This window comes from Bufo bufo, chromosome 4 (genome assembly GCF_905171765.1).
Source record: "Bufo bufo chromosome 4, aBufBuf1.1, whole genome shotgun sequence".
NCBI lineage: Eukaryota > Metazoa > Chordata > Amphibia > Anura > Bufonidae > Bufo > Bufo bufo.
Genome location: NC_053392.1, coordinates 4,643,596 through 4,663,173, shown reverse-complemented (window position 1 = coordinate 4,663,173; position 19,578 = coordinate 4,643,596). Strand labels below are relative to the sequence as shown.

The following is a 19,578-nucleotide window of genomic DNA, read 5'->3' as shown; positions in this document are numbered from 1 at the left end:
GCGGTTCAGTCCTCATATTGGGGGGCGCTCTCGTCCCTCTATGGCGGTTCAGTCCTGATATCGGGGGCGCTCTCGTCCCTCTATGGCGGTTCAGTCCTGATATCGGGGGGGCGCTCTCGTCCTTCTATGACGGTTCAGCCCTCATATCGGGGGGGGGGGGGCGCTCTCGTCCCTCTATGGCGGTTCAGCCCTGATATCGGGGGCGCTCTCGTCCTATTGGGGTTCAGCCCTGATATCGGGGGGCGCTCTTGTTCCTCTATGGGGCTTCAGTACTGATTATCGGGGGGGTGCTCTCGTCCCTCTATGGGGGTCACACTTTCCGAGGATTTTTTTTTTCCATTAGAAGCAAAAAACTGAAGGCTCGGAAATTCTCCTGGAAACCATCAAATAGCAGATGAATCTGTGGCTCACGAACTTCTGCCGGTTGCCCATAGACTTCTAGGCTGCTGACTGCCACACCCCAATCATCTGGACATTCAGAGGGCAGCGGGGTGAACTCCACCCTAATCCACCCACAGGTTCCTGCTCTCCTCTGCTGCATTTCAGCGCTCAGTATTGTATTCAGTCTGTGTGTTATCTCTTATAGGTTCTGACTCCAGGAGGAGAAGTCCCCCCGAGAGATGTCCCCGTCCTCTGTATTCCCAGGACTGTCCAGAGGAGAAGCTCCCAGAGAACCATCAGGTAGATGGAGCTGAAGTCTCCCCAGAATCTGACCAAAAAAGGGATTGAACCAAAGATGATTTTACATTTCTCTTCTTCAGGATGAAAATCTGATGGATATTAAGGCTGAGGTTAAAGATGAAGCAGAAGAGGAGACGGATTTCTGGGGCAATCAGCAGGGTAAGGAGGGGGGCTGTCATGGGTCACCTGGATACTACTCCCATCATCTCATCATCACATGTAATAATCTCTCCTGTCCCTGTGTGTTTCCTACAGATGGACTCATTGAAGGAAATCCCCCCGAGAGATGTCCCCGGCCTCTGTATTCCCAGGACTGTCCAGAGGAGAAGCTCCCAGAGAACCATCAGGTAGATGGAGCTGAGCCCTATACACATCTATATAGGGGGGTCCTGCAGTCATAGAGGGGTCATAGATGGTGGGGGTCTCTTATGTGGATCTGTTACATTTCCCACCTGTCTGCTGTATTGTCCTGAATTGTTACAGATGACAAATCTGGGGGAAGATGTGACTGATATTAAAGTGGAGGATGAAGAAGAGCGGATGATGGGCGATCCCCCGTGTAAGAGTGAGGTGGAGGAGGACATTCCAGTCCATGTCACCACAGGTATGGAATCATGAATGGAGGAAGGGAATTGGGAGGTTTCTTCAGGTGAGGCTCCACCTTAGAGCTGCAGTAAAGGAGCACTCCGGGCAGTGACCCAGCTTTGAGTCTTTAAATAGCAGGCTAATGGTTGTATACTAGTAAAGGCACCGGAGACATGTAGTAATGGCTGTTATACCTCAGGTAGGTGTCATCAGATGCTGGGTGTTATAGATGACATTACTTCTAAACTATAAAGGCTGGAGACATTTAGTAATGGCTGTTATACCTCAGGTAGGTGTCTTCAGATGCCGGGTGTTATAGATGACATTACTACTACACTATAAAGGCCGGAGACATGTAGTAATGGCTGTTATACCTCAGGTAGGTGACATCAGATGTCGGGTGTTATAGATGACATTACTTCTACACTATAAAGGCTGGAGACATGAGGTAATGACTGTTATACCTCAGGTAGGTGACATCAGATGTCGGGTGTTATAGATGACATTACTTCTAAACTATAAAGGCTGGAGACATGTAGTAATGACTGTTATACCTCAGGTAGGTGTCATCAGATGCCGGGTGTTATAGATGACATTACTACTACACTATAAAGGCTGGAGACATGTAGTAATGGCTGTTATACCTCAGGTAGGTGTCATCAGATGCCGGGTGTTATAGAAGACTTTACTTCTACACTATAAAGGCTGGAGACATGTAGTAATGTCTGTTATACCTCAGGTAGGTGTCATCAGATGCTGGGTGTTATAGATGACATTACTTCTACACTATAAAGGCCGGAGACATGTAGTAATGGCTGTTATACCTCAGGTAGGTGACATCAGATGCCGGTTGTTATAGATGACATTACTTCTACACTATAAAGGCTGGAGACATGTAGTAATGGCTGTTATTCCTCAGGTAGGTGTCATCAGATGCCAGGTGTTATAGATGACATTACTTCTACACTATAAAAGCAGGAGACATGTAGTAATGGCTGTTATACCTCAGGTAGGTGCCATCAGATGCCGAATCTTATAGATGACATTACTTTTACACTATAAAGGCTGGAGACATGTAGTAATGACCTCAGGTAGGTGTCATCAGATGCCGGGTGTTATAGATGACATTACTTCTACACTATAAAGGCTGGAGACATGTAGTAATCGCTGTTATACCTCAGGTAGGTGACATCAGATGCCGGGTGTTATAGATGACATTACTTCTACACTATAAAGGCTGGATACATGTAGTAATGGCTGTTATACCTCAGGTAGGTGTCATCAGATGCTGGGTGTTATAGATGACATTACTTCTACACTATAAAGGCTGGAGACATGTAGTAATGGCTGTTATACCTCAGGTAGGTGACATCAGATGTCGGGTGTTATAGATGACATTACTTCTACACTATAAAGGCTGGAGACATGTAGTAATGGCTGTTATACCTCAGGTAGGTGACATCAGATGCTGGGTGTTATAGATGACATTACTACTACACTATAAAGACTGGAGACATGTAGTAATGGCTGTTATACCTCAGGTAGGTGTCATCAGATGCCGGGTGTTATAGATGACATTACTACTACACTATAAAGGCTGGAGACATGTAGTAATGGCTGTTATACCTCAGGTAGGTGTCATCAGATGCCGGGTGTTATAGATGACATTACTTCTACACTATAAAGGCTGGAGACATGTAGTAATGGCTGTTATACCTCAGGTAGGTGTCATCTGATGCCGGGTGATATAGATGACATTACTTCTACACTATAAAGGCTGGAGACATGTAGTAATGGCTGTTATACCTCAGGTAGGTGTCATCAGATACCGGGTGTTATAGATGACATTACTTCTACACTATAAAGGCTGGAGACATGTAGTAATGGCTGTTATACCTCAGGTAGGTGACATCAGATGCCGGGTGTTATAGATGACATTACTTCTACACTATAAAGGCTGGAGACATGTAGTAATGGCTGTTATACCTCAGGTAGGTGTCATCAGATGCCCGGTGTTATAGAAGACATTACTTCTACACTATAAAGGCTGGAGACATGTAGTAATGGCTGTTATACCTCAGGTAGGTGACATCAGATGCCGGGTGTTATAGATTACATTACTTCTACACTATAAAGGCTGGAGACATGTAGTAATGGCTGTTATACCTCAGGTAGGTGTCATCAGATGCTGGGTGTTATAGATGACATTACTTCTACACTATAAAGGCTGGAGACATGTAGTAATGACCTCAGGTAGGTCTTAACAGATGACTTCTATTAAGAATGATCACAAAAAATATACCATCAAAAGCTTCATTAACTGTCGGTCTAAAGGAGTGATTTCTAGAGCAGTATGCGGCTGTGGAATTGAGTATGTGGGTAAAACCACCCGAGAACTCCGAAGAAGAGTGGGCGAGCACCTGGGGGGATATGCGTCACAAAAGGGATACTCCTCTGGCAAAACATGTTGAACTCCTACATGGGGGTGACTTTTCTAAGGTGATGTTCATGGAGATTGAATCTATTCCCCCTTACAAAGGGTTGGGGACGGAGAGGAGAGTACTGCAGAGGGAGACCTGGGGAATGGGAAAAGTTGTCATTTACGGAGATATTTCTCTCACCCAGCATGGTTATATGTAAAAATACACCCCAACACACATTGCCCTACTTCTTCTGAGTACGGCGATACCAGATGTGTGACACTTTTTTGCAGCCTAGGTGGGCACAGGGGCCCAAATTCCAATGAGCACCTTACGGATTTCACAGGGCATTTTTAGGCATTTGGATCCCAGACTGCTTCTCACGCATTAGGGCCCCTAAAATACCAGGGCAGTATAAATACCCCACATGTGACCCCATTTTGGAAAGAAGGTACAAGTTAGCGGAAATTGATATATATATTTTTTTTTTTACAAAGTCTCATATTCCACTAACTTGTGACAAAAAATAAAATTTTACATGAACTCGCCATAACCCATACGGAATACCTTGTGGTGTCTTCTTTCTGAAATGGTGTTATTTGTGGGGTGTTTGCACTGCCCTGGCATTTGAGGGTCTCCGCAGTCATTACATGTATGGCCAGCATTAGGAGTTTCTGCTATTCTCCTTATATTGAGCATACGGGTAATGAGATATATATTTTTTCCATTCAGCCTCTGGGCTAAAAGAAAAAGTGAACGGCACAGATTTCTTCATTCGCATCGATCAATGTGGATGAAAAAATCTCTGCCCAAAAATGTGCAAAAAAAAATAAAGAGAGGAAAGGACATAGGAGAGCTTGCGAAGTAAAGCTGCGATCGCTAATAAAGATCCAAAAAGCTCTAAAGTGATCTTTATAGCGCCGCAGCGATTTTACAGTGTTTTTGCAGTGATCAGAAAAAAACATTTCTGTCACTGCGGTGGGGCGGACTGAACACAAGTGTGGACACGAGATCAGGCCTGATCGGGCGAACACTGCGTCTTTTGTAGAGCCTAAGGTGACCCTAATGTACTGATAGAGATCTGATTGCGATCAGTCTTGATCACTTACAGATACTATATGGTACTAGTGCTGATTAGCGACAGCGATGACGCTAATCAGCAACTAATCGGTGACTGCGGTGCGGTGGGCGCTAACTACCTAACAAGTAGCTAACTAACTGGCGGTGATAAGGGACCCTTAGGCCCCATTCACACGTCCGCAATTCTGTTCCGCATTCATTTCTATGGGGACAGACTTTGTCCCGCTCGGATCCGGAATTGCGGATCTGCACTTCCGGGTCCGCACTTCCGTTCCGCAAAAATATAGAACATGTCCTATTCTTGTCCGCAATTGCGGACAAGAAAAGGCATTTTCTATATAGTTCTGGCAATGTGCGGATCCGCAAAATGCGAAAAGCACATTGCCGGTGTCCGTGTTTTGTGGATCCGCATAACACATACGGACGTCTGAATGGAGCCTTACAGGGGGGTGATCAATGACTGGGTGATCAGGGAGTCTATATGGGGTGATCAGGGGTTAATAAGTGATGGGGGGGTGTAGTGTAGTGGTGATTGGTGCTACTTATTACTGAGCTGCCTGTGTCCTCTGGTGGTCGATCCAAACAAAGGGGACCACCAGAGGACCAGGTAGCAGGTATATCAGACGCTGTTATCAAAACGGCATCTAATATACCTTTCTGATGCGATTTTTTAAACATCTACAGCCTGCCAGCGAATGATCAGCGATGGCAGGCTGTAGTTTAACTTGAGAGCTGCGCGCCGCTGTGAACGCGCCCGCGCATTCACGCAAAATCTCGGGTCTCACGAGATGATGCCAATAGGCGTCATTGAGAGCGCCGCCGTCCTGACGCCTATCGACGTTAGTGTGACGGGAAGTGGTTAATTGAGGTCACCCACTAATTCCGTTTTTTTTTTTTTCTTGTAGAAAATGAAGTGACCAGAAATGGCAAAACAACTTTTTTCCGTTTCTCTATTTACCGTATGGGGAATATATTTTTATACTATGGGTGTTTTCGCACATCTGTCCAATTGATATTGGTTAATTTTTTTATTATTATTTTTTTATTCATTTCCCTATCCACATTTGTTTGCAGGGGATTTACCTACATGTTGCTGCCTTTTGCAGCCCTCTAGCTCTTTCCTGGGCTGTTTTACAGCCTTTTTAGTGCCGAAAAGTGGTGTAATTTTTTTTAGTTTTTATTTTTATTTTGGGAAAAGTCGAGTGATTTTGAAAAAAAAAAAAAAAATGTATGAACTTTCTTTTTTTTGCACTTTTTTATAGTTCCCATAGTGAACTATAACCAGCAGTCATTAGATTGCTGTTCTCATAGACCCCAGTGCACTAGCCTTGGAGTCTATGAGAAAATTGCTTGTTTCCTATGGAGCCCTATTACAGGTTAGAGCTCCACAGGAAAGACTGTGCAGCCGCCTCCGGTCATTCACAAAGACGGGGGCTGCTGCACGCATGCTCGGCTCCTCCGATCGCTGCAGGGGGGAGCCGGAGCATCACCGGAAGCGTGCACTTCCAGTGTTTTACGCGCTCAGATGCCATGGTCAGGATTGACCACGGCATCTGAGGGGTTAAATGTCTGCGATCGGCATTACTGCCGGTTGCAGACATTAGCCGCGGGTGTCTGCTATAAGAAACAGGCGGCCACCCGTGGCTATCTTTAAAGACCCGGCCAGCGCCGTACTATTACTAGAACGGCGCTGGTCGGGAAAGGGTTAAAGGGCTCATGCACAAAACATACTTTTGGTCTGCATCTGTTCAGCAGTTTTTGTGGGTCGGATGCGGACCCATTCACTTCAGTGGGGCTGTAAAAGATGCGGACGGCACACCATGTGTGTCCACATCCGTATGTCCGTTCTGTGGCCCTGCAAAAAAATAGAACACGTCCTACAACACAGATGGTTTAGATGTATGGGAACTGAAAAAGTTAAATGATGTGGGGCGGGGGGGGGTTTTTCAGAAGAGAAGATGACTGAACGAGAGGCGTACTGAAATCTATATATCCAGAAGGATGGAATGACTGATAACATCCCACTATTGCTAATGGTGATGAGCGAAAGCTGCGGATCCTAGAACCGAAGTCGCTTCCCGCAAAACTTTGGATTAATGCTGTATGGAGATCTGTCTCCTTACAGCATTAAAATGTACGGCCTCCGATGAGGAGAAGTCTCGTAAGAGTTCATGGAATAACTGCGGCATTTGAAGTGGAAACGACTTTAAAACTTGGATCCGAGCTCGGCTTAAGATCGGAGGTAGCAGTCAGAACCATAGGAGCACAGTGTAATTGTACTAGACCCCAATGCATACATGCCCCGACATGAGCCCTCGCACAGCTCCGTGCATATAATTGTATTATAAATGAATCATAAATAAGGATGCAAAGAGTTTTTTTTTTCTAAATTTTTCATTTTTTTGCCCCCGGTATTAAAACACAAGAAAAACTATACACATTTGATAGCATAGTCATAGTGACCCGGTGAATGGAAGTGACAGGTCAGTTTTACCTCATAGGAAATGTTGTAAAAACAAAACCCATAAAACTTTGGCAGAATTATTATATATTTTTTTTTTATTCCACCCCATTCTAATTTTTTTCCCCGCTTCCCACTACATTGTAACCGTAAATGGTGCCAGTAAAAAGTACAACTTGTCCCGCAACGAAAAATCTCGCATACGGCTATGTGAATGGAAAAATAAAAAAGTTATGGCTTTGGGAAGGCTGGGAGTAAAAAGCTAAAATGGAAAATTGCCTGAACATTAAAGGGTTAATGTCCCAGGATTTGGGGGGGGGGGGGGGGGGTTACTGAGGGCAGACCAGAATCTGGGACGTAACTGAAACATGTTAGATTATGTTCTGATTAGCTTTTTTCCGCCCTGACTTCAGAACGTATTCTGTGTCATACTCCATGCTGATCGATCATCTAGTAGATGATTTATCCGCACACTGTAGAAAGAAAAAAAGTGACCTCCTTCCTCCTGTCACAATTTCCTTGCGCAAATTCGCTCCATTGATGTAGACTAAATCTTCAAGCAGATCCTCAATATGCAAACTGCAGAAACTCAGGAGACGTTCGAGAGTCATCCTTAAATACATAGCAGAGAAAGGGAAGGATGTATTCCTCACATTCCTGATGGATCCACTTCTGACTGGCACAAAAATTGTATTATATATTGTATGTGTCTCTCCAGCCTAAGGCCAGATTCACATCAGCTTATTACGGACATATTATCCATCTGTATTCTGCACATGTGTCCCGACCACAGGTTCAGCTGACATCAACTCACAGCATCATAGATACATGTGCACGTAACATAGATGTTAAATTTATCCAATTGTTTAAACAAAAAAAATCATATAATCTATTATTAATCTTAACAGAAAATCCCTGTGAGAAGCCTGAAGGAAACATCATCATGTTATCTCTAGATTATAAAGAAGATGAAGATACCAGGCAGCGCTCTTCAGGAGAAAACTTCATTACCTGTAATGTACATCCAGGACTTCACAGTGCAGAGCCATCAAATAATTCCCCCAAGAATAAGGAACTTTCTAATGACCAATCACAGATTATTAACCCAAGTCCAAATCTATCATATAATCATCCTAATCATGAGATATCTTCTCCTGACCAATCACAGATTACCCGAAATATAGGGCAGAAACAGGGAAAAAGGTTTAATTGTGAGAAACGTGGAAAAAATTTCAGATATAAGTCAGAGCTTTCTGTAAACAGCAGTAGTCACACAGGAGAGAAGCCATATTCATGTTCAGAATGTGGAAAATGTTTTCCCATAAAGTCAAGGCTTGATCGACACAAAAGAATTCACACAGGAGAGAAGCCATATTCATGTTCAGAATGTGGAAAATGCTTTACCGAGAAATCAACCCTTGATGTACATAAAAGAATTCACACAGGAGAGAATCTACATTCCTGTTCAGAATGTGGGAAATGTTTCACAGATAAAAAAGGTCTTACTAGACATCTCAAAACTCACACAGGAGAGAAGCCATATTCATGTTCAGAATGTGGGAAATGCTTTAAAAGGAAATCAAGCTTTGATCTACATAAAACAATTCACATAGGAGAGAAGCCATATTTATGTTCAGAATGTGGGAAATGCTTTATCCAGAAATCAAGCCTTAATGTACATAAAATAATTCACACAGGAGAGAAGACATATTCATGTTCAGAATGTGGCAATTGCTTTACCTGTAAATCAAGCCTTGATGTACATAAAAGAATTCACACAGGAGAGAAGCCATATTCATGTTCAGAATGTGGTAAATGTTTTATCAGTAAATTACGTCTGGTTATACATCAGAGAATTCACACAGGAGAGAAGCCATATTCATGTTCAGAATGTGGGAAATGCTTCAGCACAAAATCAATCCTTATTCTACATAAAAGAATTCACACAGGAGAGAAGCCATTTTCATGTTCAGAATGTGGGAAATGCTTTAACCAGAAATCACGCCTTGATGTGCATAAAAGAATTCACACAGGAGAGAAGCCGTATTCATGTTCAGAATGTGAGAAATGTTTCACAGATAAAATAAGTCTTACTACACATCTCAGAATTCACACAGGGGAGAGGCCATATTCATGTTCAGAATGTGGGAAATGTTTTAGAAAGAAATCAGGCCTTGATCTACATAAAAGAATTCACACAGGAGAGAAGCCATATTCATGTTCAGAATGTGGGAAATGCTTTAACCAGAAAACAGGCCTTGATGTACATAAAATAATTCACACCGGAGAGAAGCCATATTCATGTTCAGAGTGTGGGAAATGCTTTTACTGGAAAATAAATCTTGAACGACATAAGAGAATCCACACAGGAGAGAAGACATGTTGATGTTTTTTGTAAGAATCATGTTTTACAAAGAAATTAGTCTTTCAAACTTGCAGACTTGTGTGTTCATTTTACCTCATTGTGCTAATATTGTATACGAGTGAGCAACAGAAGTAATACTCACAAGTCATTGGTAATAAACCTTTTGTTTCTTTTATTTGTTTTTACTTCGTATCAATATAAAATGGTACATCATGAGGGACGCTAAGACAGACATCGTTCACACCTCCTCCTCTACACGCAATGTTTTGGGAGAATGCGCCTCCTTACTCATGCGTGCAGGTAGAGGGGGAGGTGGGATTTTTATAGCACCAACAGCTGATACATATATTCAAACCATATCGTTTTACACAAAATGCATAGCCATAAATAACCCTAACACATGAAAGTGATCAAGCATATAAATGCACTAAAGCTACAAATTTCATTTAACCCTTTAGGTATTAAAGACTGGAGTTTCACTATCCATAAGGTCTCCCTTTGTAACAATCTCCTACTGTTATCCTCCTCATGGACTCCACTTTTTATAACCTCCAGAACCTGCCACCTCAGATCTGACACCTGATAGGCCCGATCATAAAAATGTTGAGCAACCGTAGTTTCACCTTGTTTTTTCACCTCCACTGTTTTTATCTTACTCTCCCTTCTGAGTTCCTTCCTAATGCCGGACTTATGCTCATTGATTCTGATCCTTATAGACCGAGATGTTTGCACAACATATATCTTACCACATGGGCATTTCAAGCCGTATATGACATTACATGTCTCGCATGTTGCAAAATCCTTAATTTGTATCCTGTCTCCCTGTGTGGGGTGCACTACAGTGTCACCTTTAATTATAGCACTACAATTCCCGCAGTTCAGGCAGGGGAGAACCCCCTCCTCTAGGTTGCAAGGAAACTGTCTTTCCATTTCTTTTAGGGCATATGTCACTTCTAATCTCCAAGTCATGTGTCAAGGCTTATTTTAAGAGCTGACCATTGACTTATAGGATAGCTGCCTTACATCTAGTGGCATTAGAGGCAGAGCTTGTTAAAGAGGACCTTTCACTACTGTACAAACTAAAAACTAACTAGATCAGTGGGCAGAGCGGTGCCCAGGGGTCCCCCTGCACGTGTCCCTTGCTGCAGCACTGGCCAATCGCAGTGCACAGCTCATAGCCAAGCTATGAGCTGTGCGCTGCGATTGGCCAGCGCTGCAGCAAGGGACATGCCTCATACAAGAAATCAGTCAGAGGGAGCGCAGATACCGGGCGAACGGAGCGGCGCCCAGACATACTAGTAAGTGCAGGGGGACCCCTGGGCGCCGCTCTGCCCACTGATCTAGTTAGTTTTTAGTTTGTACAGTAGTGAAAGGTCCTCTTTAAGAGCTCATTTGCATCCCTTCCCTCCCAGAATTCCAGAGGAGCATGTATGGCCTATAAGTCTCCTCACACTGATTAAGGTGCTCTCTCCCTAAGGAGAGTTAGTTCACCCTTTGTCACTTCTATTCAGCATGTTATTCAGAGAGGCAAAAAGGGGTTTATCAACAAACATTCTCCCAAATTTTTGATCATGTCTTAGTACCTCCCAATATTTCAGAATTACCTTTTTTATTAGTTTAGAATGTCGATCATATTTGGAAACTGTAACGGATCTCCTGGCACCCCGACCGGGTACCTCCGTTGATAAATGCTCCCAGTGCCTCCCGAGGACTCCAAGCACTCCACTCGACACCGATACCAGGAACAAAAACAGCTCTTACAAGAGCTAGGAGTAATAGCCAGGGGAGTATACACGTATAGCAATCCCCACACACATGAGACGAGGCTCTATGTTGAGTGTAAAACAGGAACACTTTATTGAGGGCTACCCGCCCGTATTTATGCAGGTCCCCATCTGGTGTACACGCCCCTAGGGGACCAGATGGAAGACTGTGACACAGGACAGATACGTAGCACTCAGGATACACAGACACAACACATCCCCACAATGCATCATGGTTTCCTCCTCTCTGCCCTGGAGACACCCGAGGGGCAATTCAATTATCTCTCAGGACAAAGGGAAATCACCAATACACATGTGGGAACAACAGGACAGGAATCACCACCCAAACACACAATGTCACACCCTCACAGCAAACACAGACATTTAACATATATCCAGATAGCTCAAGTCTGAGTGCATATTATTAGGTGAATGGCACTCAGACAACATGAATACAATAAAATGAGCTATCTGGGTGCCCTCACATAACATACAATACAATTACACAGACAGATGGTTCTGTCACACACCTCAAAACCCCACATGTCCCCATATGGCTTGGATCTGAGCGCTCAGATGCCACAAACACAGTCAAATCGCCATGGGGTTTAAGTTTTGCATGGGCTGATGAGAGGGGCCATAATCCTGGGGCAAGAGGCTGGCAACCAGGCCCCTCCAAAATCCAGTGGCGAGGTTATTTTCGCCACAGAAACATACACAAATTGTTTCTCTTTTTAACCGTCTGATGTCCTGTCTTGTTTTATTACCAACCTCTATTCCAATTTCCGTCACCTCTTTCTTATAACCCCTCTGTATGAATTTATTACCCATCAATAAGCGATTTTTCTCGTATTCTTTGTCAGTACAAGATATCCTTCTGGCCCGTGTGAACTGGATACTAGAAAAAATGTGAGGGGTGTGGTGGCTGGAATGAAGCAGCAGGTTATTTCGATCTGTGGTCTTTGTGAATAGTGTGGTCTCAAATCCTCCATCTACGTGCCGTAATTCAACATCCAAGAAATGAATAACATTTTCATCATAACTCAGTGTAAATTTGATTGTATTATGGCACTCGTTTAAATGGGTAACAAACTGTAGAAGGGAAGATGGATCGTCCCCTCCACGGCATGAACACATCCTCCACATAACGAAGCTACAGTTGTGTTCAAAATAATAGCAGTCAGACATCACTAACCTGATTAATCACAGTTTTTTGTAGAAATTATATTTCTACATGACAATTTACTAGCAGGTGTAATAGAGTAATACAAATCCAACAGTCATGACATGCATGCTGATGATTCTCTCTAATTCAATCGCTCATTGAAAGGGGCATGTTCAAAATAATAGCAGTGTGGAGTTCAATTAGTGAGGTCATTCATTCTTTGAAAAACAGATGGCAATTATTGCCCTGATTTAAGGAAGGAAGGCAGCAAATGTTCATGCTGGATACAGTGCATTTCTGGGTTGTTCCAGACATTGTTCAGAAGAACAGCGTACCTTGATTAAAAAGTTGATTGGAGAGGGGAAAACATATAAAGAAGTGCAGAAAATGATCACAAATGCTTTAAAATGGCAACCAAAACCTGAAAGATGTGGAAGAAAGCGAAAAACTACCATTTAAATGGATAGAAGAATAGCCAAAATGGCAAGAACTTGGCCAACAATCTGCTCCAGGAAGATCAAAGAAGGTCTATAGTTATCTGTGAGTACTGTTACAATTAGAAGGTGCCTATATGAAACTAAGCTATCTGCAAGAAGCCCCCGAAAAGTCCCACTATTGAAAAAAAGACATGTGCTGAAGAGGTTACAATTTGCCAAACAGCACATTGACCGGCCTAAAGAGAATGGCGCAACATTTTGTGGACTGATGAAAGTAGGATTGTTCTTTTTTCTCACTGTAAAGACAGTGAAGCATGGTGGCGCAAGCATCATGATATCGGGATGTTTCTCATACTATGTTGTTGGGCCTATATATCGCATACCAGGGATCATGGATCAGTTTGAATACATCAGAATATTTGAAGAGGTCATGCTGCCTTATGCTGAAGAGGAAATGCCCTTGAAATGGGTGTTCCAACAAGACAACGACCCCAAACACACCAGTAAACGTGCAACATCTTGGTTCCAGACCAACAAGATTGACGTTATGGAGTGGCCAGCCCAATCCCTGGATCTTAATCAAATAGAAAACTTGTGGGGTGACATAAATAATGCAGTTTCTGAGGCAAAACCAGGAAATAGAGAAGAACTGTGGAATGTAGTCCAATCATCCTGGGCTGGAATACCTGTTCACAGGTGCTAGAGGTTGGTTGACTCCATGCAGCACAGATGTCCAGCAGTTCTCAGAAACAGTGGTTATACAACGAAATATTAGTTAAGTGACTCAAAGGAAAGCAAAATCTTCAAACATTTTTCAATTTATATAGTAAATGTGTGAGTTTGTAAGGAAGAATACAAACACTGCTATTTTTTTTGAGTCTAATATTCAGTCTAATATTCACTTTTCTTCAATTTCTTTAGAGGAACAACACAAATTTGTTGATATGTTTTTATTCATGTTTTTATTTGGAATAGAATGTGTAGTGTTCCTCATGCATTTGTGTGTGTGGAAATAAAAGCTATTATAAGGATTTTGAGCTTTATTCACTTTTTTAAACACACTGCTATTATTTTGAACACAACTGTACGTGGACGATGTGTCCATACTATTCACAGAATACATGCCGTGTCTCAAAGGTTTCCATGAATATACACTGCCTGTCCAAAAAAAAAAGTCGCCACCTGTATTTAACTAGGCAAATAGTGATGAGCCTCCTATTGGATAATTACTGCATGGACGATTATCTTTTACCCCGCAACAAGTTATTTAACCCCAACTGGTGCAATGAGTTGCTTCACATTTCTTAAACAACCATGTCGAAAGCCACATCTCGTGGTCGTGGAAAAGATGTTAGTCTGTTTGTGAAGGGTCAAATCATTGGCATGCATCAAGCAGAGAAAAAAAATCTATGGAGATTGCAGAAACTACTAAAATTGGGTTAAGAACTGTCCAACGCATTATTAAAATCTGGAAGGATAGTGGGGACCAATCGTATTCGAGGAAGAAATGTGGCGGGAAAAAATCCTGAGTGATCTGTGATTACTTAAACGTTTGGTGAAATCAAAGCAAAGAAAAACAACAGTAGCTGGTTCTTATCTCACTGAGGCCAGGAACCTCGGTGACACGTATCTTCCGTCAATGACGGACCCTTGCACCCTCCTACATACCTCCCCCATTTGTTCAACTCTGAGGGGGTGAACACACACCAGTGTACTCGGAACAGGGCATCTGCATTTCCCTGTAACCTGCCTGCCCTATGTTCCACTGAGAATTTAAAGTTGTGTAGAGACAAGAACCACCTGGTGACCCGAGCATTCCTCTTTTTGGCCTGGCTCATCCACTTGAGAGGGGAGTGGTCGATCACTAGACGGAACTTCCTCCCCAACAGATAATAGCGGAGAGACTCGAGTGCCCACTTGATGGCCAGGCACTCTCTCTCCACTATACTGTACCGGGTCTCCGCTGGAGTGAGTTTACGACTGAGGGAGACAACGGGATGCTCCTCCCCGTTGACTTCCTGAGACAGTACCGCACCAAGACCTACTTCGGAGGCATCGGTCTGTACCACAAATTCCCTCTTGAAGTCGGGCAACACCAAAACCGGGACCCACACAGGGCCAACTTCAAAGCGGAGAAAGCCTCTTCTGCCTGGTCATTCCAGCGGACTATCACGGACGTCCCTTTAAGAGCCCTGTCAACGGAGCCGCTAAAGTGGCAAAATGGGGGACAAACCTTATATAACAGCCCACCATTCCCAGGAACGACTTTACTTGTCTAGAGGTGGAAGGTCGGGGCCAATTCCGTATCGCCTCTATTTTGTTTACTTGGGGTTGGATGACTCCGCACCCAATGACATACCCAAGGTATTTAGTCTCCTCTAACCCTATCGCACATTTCTTTGGGTTAGCTGTTAGTCCCGCCATTCGAAGGGAGTCCACTACGGTCTGTACTTTGCGCAGGTGACTTTCCCAGTCAGTACTGTGAATGATAATATTGTCTAGGTAAGCCGAGGCATACCGCCGATGTGGACGAAGTACAATATCCATTAGCCACTGAAAAGTGCAGGCCAAAGGGTAACACCTTATATTGGTACAGCCCCTCTGGTGTGATGAAGGCAGTTTTCTCTTTGGCAACCTCCGTCAATGGTACCTGTCAGTAACCTTTGGTGACGTCCAAAACAGAAAAATTCCTGGCTTGGCCTAACTTCTCAATTAGTTCATCTACCCGAGGCATGGGATATGCATAGAATTTAGATATTTCGTTCAACTTTCTAAAATCGTTACAAAATTTTAACGTCCCATCTGGCTTAGGAATCAAGACTATAGGACTGGCCCACTCACTTTTAGATTCCTCAATGACGTCTAGCCACAGCATGAGCTGCACTTCCCCCGAGATGGCTTTTCGCCGAGCCTTGGGCACCCGGTATGGCTTTAACCAGACTTTGGCCTGAGGCTCAGTGACAATGTCATGTTGGATTATGGAAGTGCATCCAGAGAGGTCTGAGAACACATCCGTGTTCCGACTAACGAACTCCCTGGTCTCCTGAGCCTGTTTAGAGGAGAGGCTGTCAGCAATTTTTATTGTGGCAACCGCTGCCTTTGCATCAGACAGAGGAGCCAGAACCTCTTCTCCTAGAAAACCCGGTCGCGAGCTGTCTTCCGTACAGGTTTCCCTCTCCTTCTAAGGTTTTAGTAAATTAACATGGTAAACCTGCTCCGGCTTTCGCCTCTCTGGCTGGTGTACCTTGTAATTTACGTCTCCAATTTTTTCACGTACCTCGTAGGGCCCTGCCACCTGGCTAGGAACTTACTGTCCACGGTCGCTACCAGAACGAAAACCCGATCACCCGGGTTAAAGATCCGGGCCTGCCAATTATAGATCCGACTCTGGGCTCGCTGAGCGGCCTCCATATGCTCCCTGACAAAAGGCAAAACGGTCTCTAACCGGTGTTGCATCTTGGTAACATACTCAAGGACGCTTTTATGCGGAGTGGGTTGTTGTTCCCACGCCTCTTTGGCTACGTCCAACAAACCACGAGGATGTCTGCCATATAGCAATTCGAAGGGCGAGAACCCAGTAGAGGCCTGGGGCACCTCTCGCACTGCTAACATGAGATAGGGCAGAAGAAGGTCCCAATCCTTTCCATCTTTGGACACCACCCTTTTTAACATGGTTTTTAGAGTTTTGTTAAACTTTTCAACCAGTCCGTCCGTTTGTGGATGGTACACGGACGTCCGTAACTGTTTAATACGCAGTAACTTACAGAGTTCCCTCATAACTTTGGACATAAAAGGGGTCCCCTGGTCAGTCAGGACGTCTTTAGGTAACCCCACTCGGGAGCACATTTCCATTAGTTCTTTAGCTATAAGTCTCGCTGATGTATGTCGCAGGGGTGCTGCCCCTGGGTACCGAGTGGCGTAATCAAGGACAACCAAGATGTGTTGATGTCCCCTAGCGGACTTCGGTACTAGGCCTACTAGGTCCATAGCGATTCGCTCAAATGGCACCTCGATGATCGGGAGAGGCACCAAGGGACTGCGAAAAAGGTGCTGGGGGCTAGTTGCCTGACAGGTCGGGCAAGTCTTACAGAACTGGTCTACATCTTTAAACACACTGGGCCAGTAAAACCATTGTAGTATCCGGTCCTGTTTTCTGCATTCCCAGATGACCCCCGAGAACATGCTGGTGGGGTAACACTAACACGAGTTTGCGATAAGCTTGGGGCCCCACCAACTGTTCAATGGATTCACCTTGCAGCTGATTTACCTGATACACCGACTCTGCCCCTGGTTGTTGTGGTTCACCATCTATTATTAGTACATTTTCCCAGGCCCGGGATAAGGTTGGATCCCGGTGTTGTGCAGTACCAAAATTATCTCCAGAGACATTGAGGTCAGCCAGCACTTAGCGGGGTTGTGTTTTCCCCTCTTCCACCAAAGTGGCAGTCACCCCTACCGCTGGCCCTTCGTACTCAGGTTCCCATGGTTCTGGTCTCCCCCCTGAGCCGGGCAACTCTTCTAGGGTTACCCCTGTCACATGGGTATCAAATACCAATACAAGTGAATCTAGTCTGGAGGCTCCAAAGGACAAGATGGATCCAACCGGACGGGATTCAGAAAAGAGAAAACCGTAAAAGGCGCCACTCCCAAGGATGTGGAAGAATTAAATGTAGTGGTTAGTACCCCCTAATGCCGGAGGATAATAAATGGTGATATATAGTGAATACATGGAATACTCTCCTAAGGGGAGATTCCTGATGATGACAGCTGGAGTACTCACTTCACAGGGGGGGTTAGTCACAGGATAAAGCTCAAGACACCCGTGGCCAACTGCCCCCCTAGCCGGGATCTCATGTAGAATGATATCAATTGATGGCAGCCAACATCAAGGCTTCTGATCAATGTGGTTTATTACAATAAAATATCCCAACGCGTTTCGGAGGTGTTATAGTCCTCCTTCTTCAGGGGTATTAAGAGAACAAAAAAGTTTTTTTAGACATACAATATAGTAAAATCAGCTGGATACACAGAAGTGCAAACAATGGAGTATATGAAAAATGTATGAAAATAACTGGAAATATATGAAATATATAAATATACAAAAATATAAAAAATACATAAAAATATGCATCGTCATGAATAGAATAAATAGATATAATAAATACACATTCACATGTCTATATCAACAAAACAACACTTGTAATATAAACTTGTAATATAAAAAAGAGGGTCAGACTGTTGTATATTCCACTTATAAGTAATGCTACACCATATTCATTCAATGAAACATAAATATCTGTGTGCCATGGGTATCAGTCACTCTCGTAGCTGGCCACAGTGCCGGGAAACCCGGGAAGTCTCTCCCTATTATAAGTTTACAGTGAAGGTTGGTTGCGACAGCCACCTCGTGGGTCCACCTGCCGGAAACTGTGGACAGAGACACTATAGCAGTAGGGTAGTCTTTTAAGTCCCCATGTACACACATGACCCCTACTTTACGGCCAGTATACTCAGCGGAGCGTACCAGGGAAACCCTTACCAGGGTCACCAGACTCCCAACAGAGCCTCCGCTGAAGTGTCTCCCACCTCCACCCGGCACAGGTGGTTCAGAGACTCCGGAGCACCCATGGCACACAGTTTCCTGGCATACAATATAGAAACATAGAATGTGTCGGCAGATAAAAACCATTTGGCCCATCTAGTCTGCCCAATATACTGAATACTATGGATAGCCCCCGGCCCTATCTTATATGAAGGATGGCCTTATGCCTATCCCATGCATGCTTAAACTCCTTCACTGTATTTGCAGCTACCACTTCTGCAGGAAGGCTATTCCATCCACTACTCTCTCAGTAAAGTAATACTTCCTGATATTACTTTTAAACCTTTGCCCCTCTAATTTAACACTATGTCCTCTTGTAGAAGTTTTTCTTCTTGTAAATCTTCTCTCCTCTTTTACCTTGTTGATTCCCTTTATGTATTTAGCAGTTTCTCTCATCTCCCCTCTGTCTCGTCTTTCTTCCAAGCTATACATGTTAAGGTCCTTTAATCTTTCCTGGTAAGTTTTATCCTGCAATCCATGTACCAGTTTTGTAGCTCTTCTCTGAACTCTCTCCAAAGTATCAATATCCTTCTGGAGATATGGTCTACAGTACTGAGCACAATACTCCAAATGAGGTCTCACTAGTGCTCTGTAGAGCGGCATGAGCACCTCCCTCTTTCTACTGGTAATTCCTCTCCCTATACACCCCAGCATTCTGCTAGCATTTCCTGCTGCTCTATGACATGGTCTGCCTACCTTTAAGTCTTCTGAAATAATGACCCCTAAATCCCTTTCCTCAGATACTGAGGTTAGGACTGTGTCACTGATTGTATATTCTGCTCTTGGGTTTTTACGCCCCAGGTGCATTATCTTGCACTTATCAACATGAAATTTTAGTTGCCAGATTTTAGTTGCCAGATTTTTGACCATTCCTCTAGTTTTCCTAAATCCTTTTCCATTTGGTGTATCCCTCCAGGAACATCAACCCTGTACAAATCTTTGTGTCATCAGCAAAAAGACACACCTTACCATCGAGGCCTTCTGCAATTTCGCTGATAAAGATATTAAACAATATGGGT

The 19,578-nt window shown here is 43.8% G+C and overlaps 1 protein-coding gene across 1 annotated transcript; it reads left to right on the top strand.

The window, feature by feature from the left end:
- Positions 1-1,228: 1,228 nt before the first annotated feature.
- LOC120998342 (gastrula zinc finger protein XlCGF26.1-like) lies at positions 1,229-9,747 on the top strand. Its single transcript, XM_040429007.1, has 2 exons — positions 1,229-1,285; positions 8,136-9,747. Exon 2 carries the CDS (start codon positions 8,171-8,173, stop codon positions 9,611-9,613), a length of 1,443 nt encoding a protein of 480 aa, XP_040284941.1. The 5' UTR covers positions 1,229-1,285; positions 8,136-8,170; the 3' UTR covers positions 9,614-9,747.
- Positions 9,748-19,578: the final 9,831 nt, after the last annotated feature.

Coding starts and splice junctions, on each gene's coding strand:
- LOC120998342 (XM_040429007.1), top strand. CDS start 8,171: ATGTTATCTCTAGATTATAAAGAAGATGAAGATACCAGGCAGCGCTCT.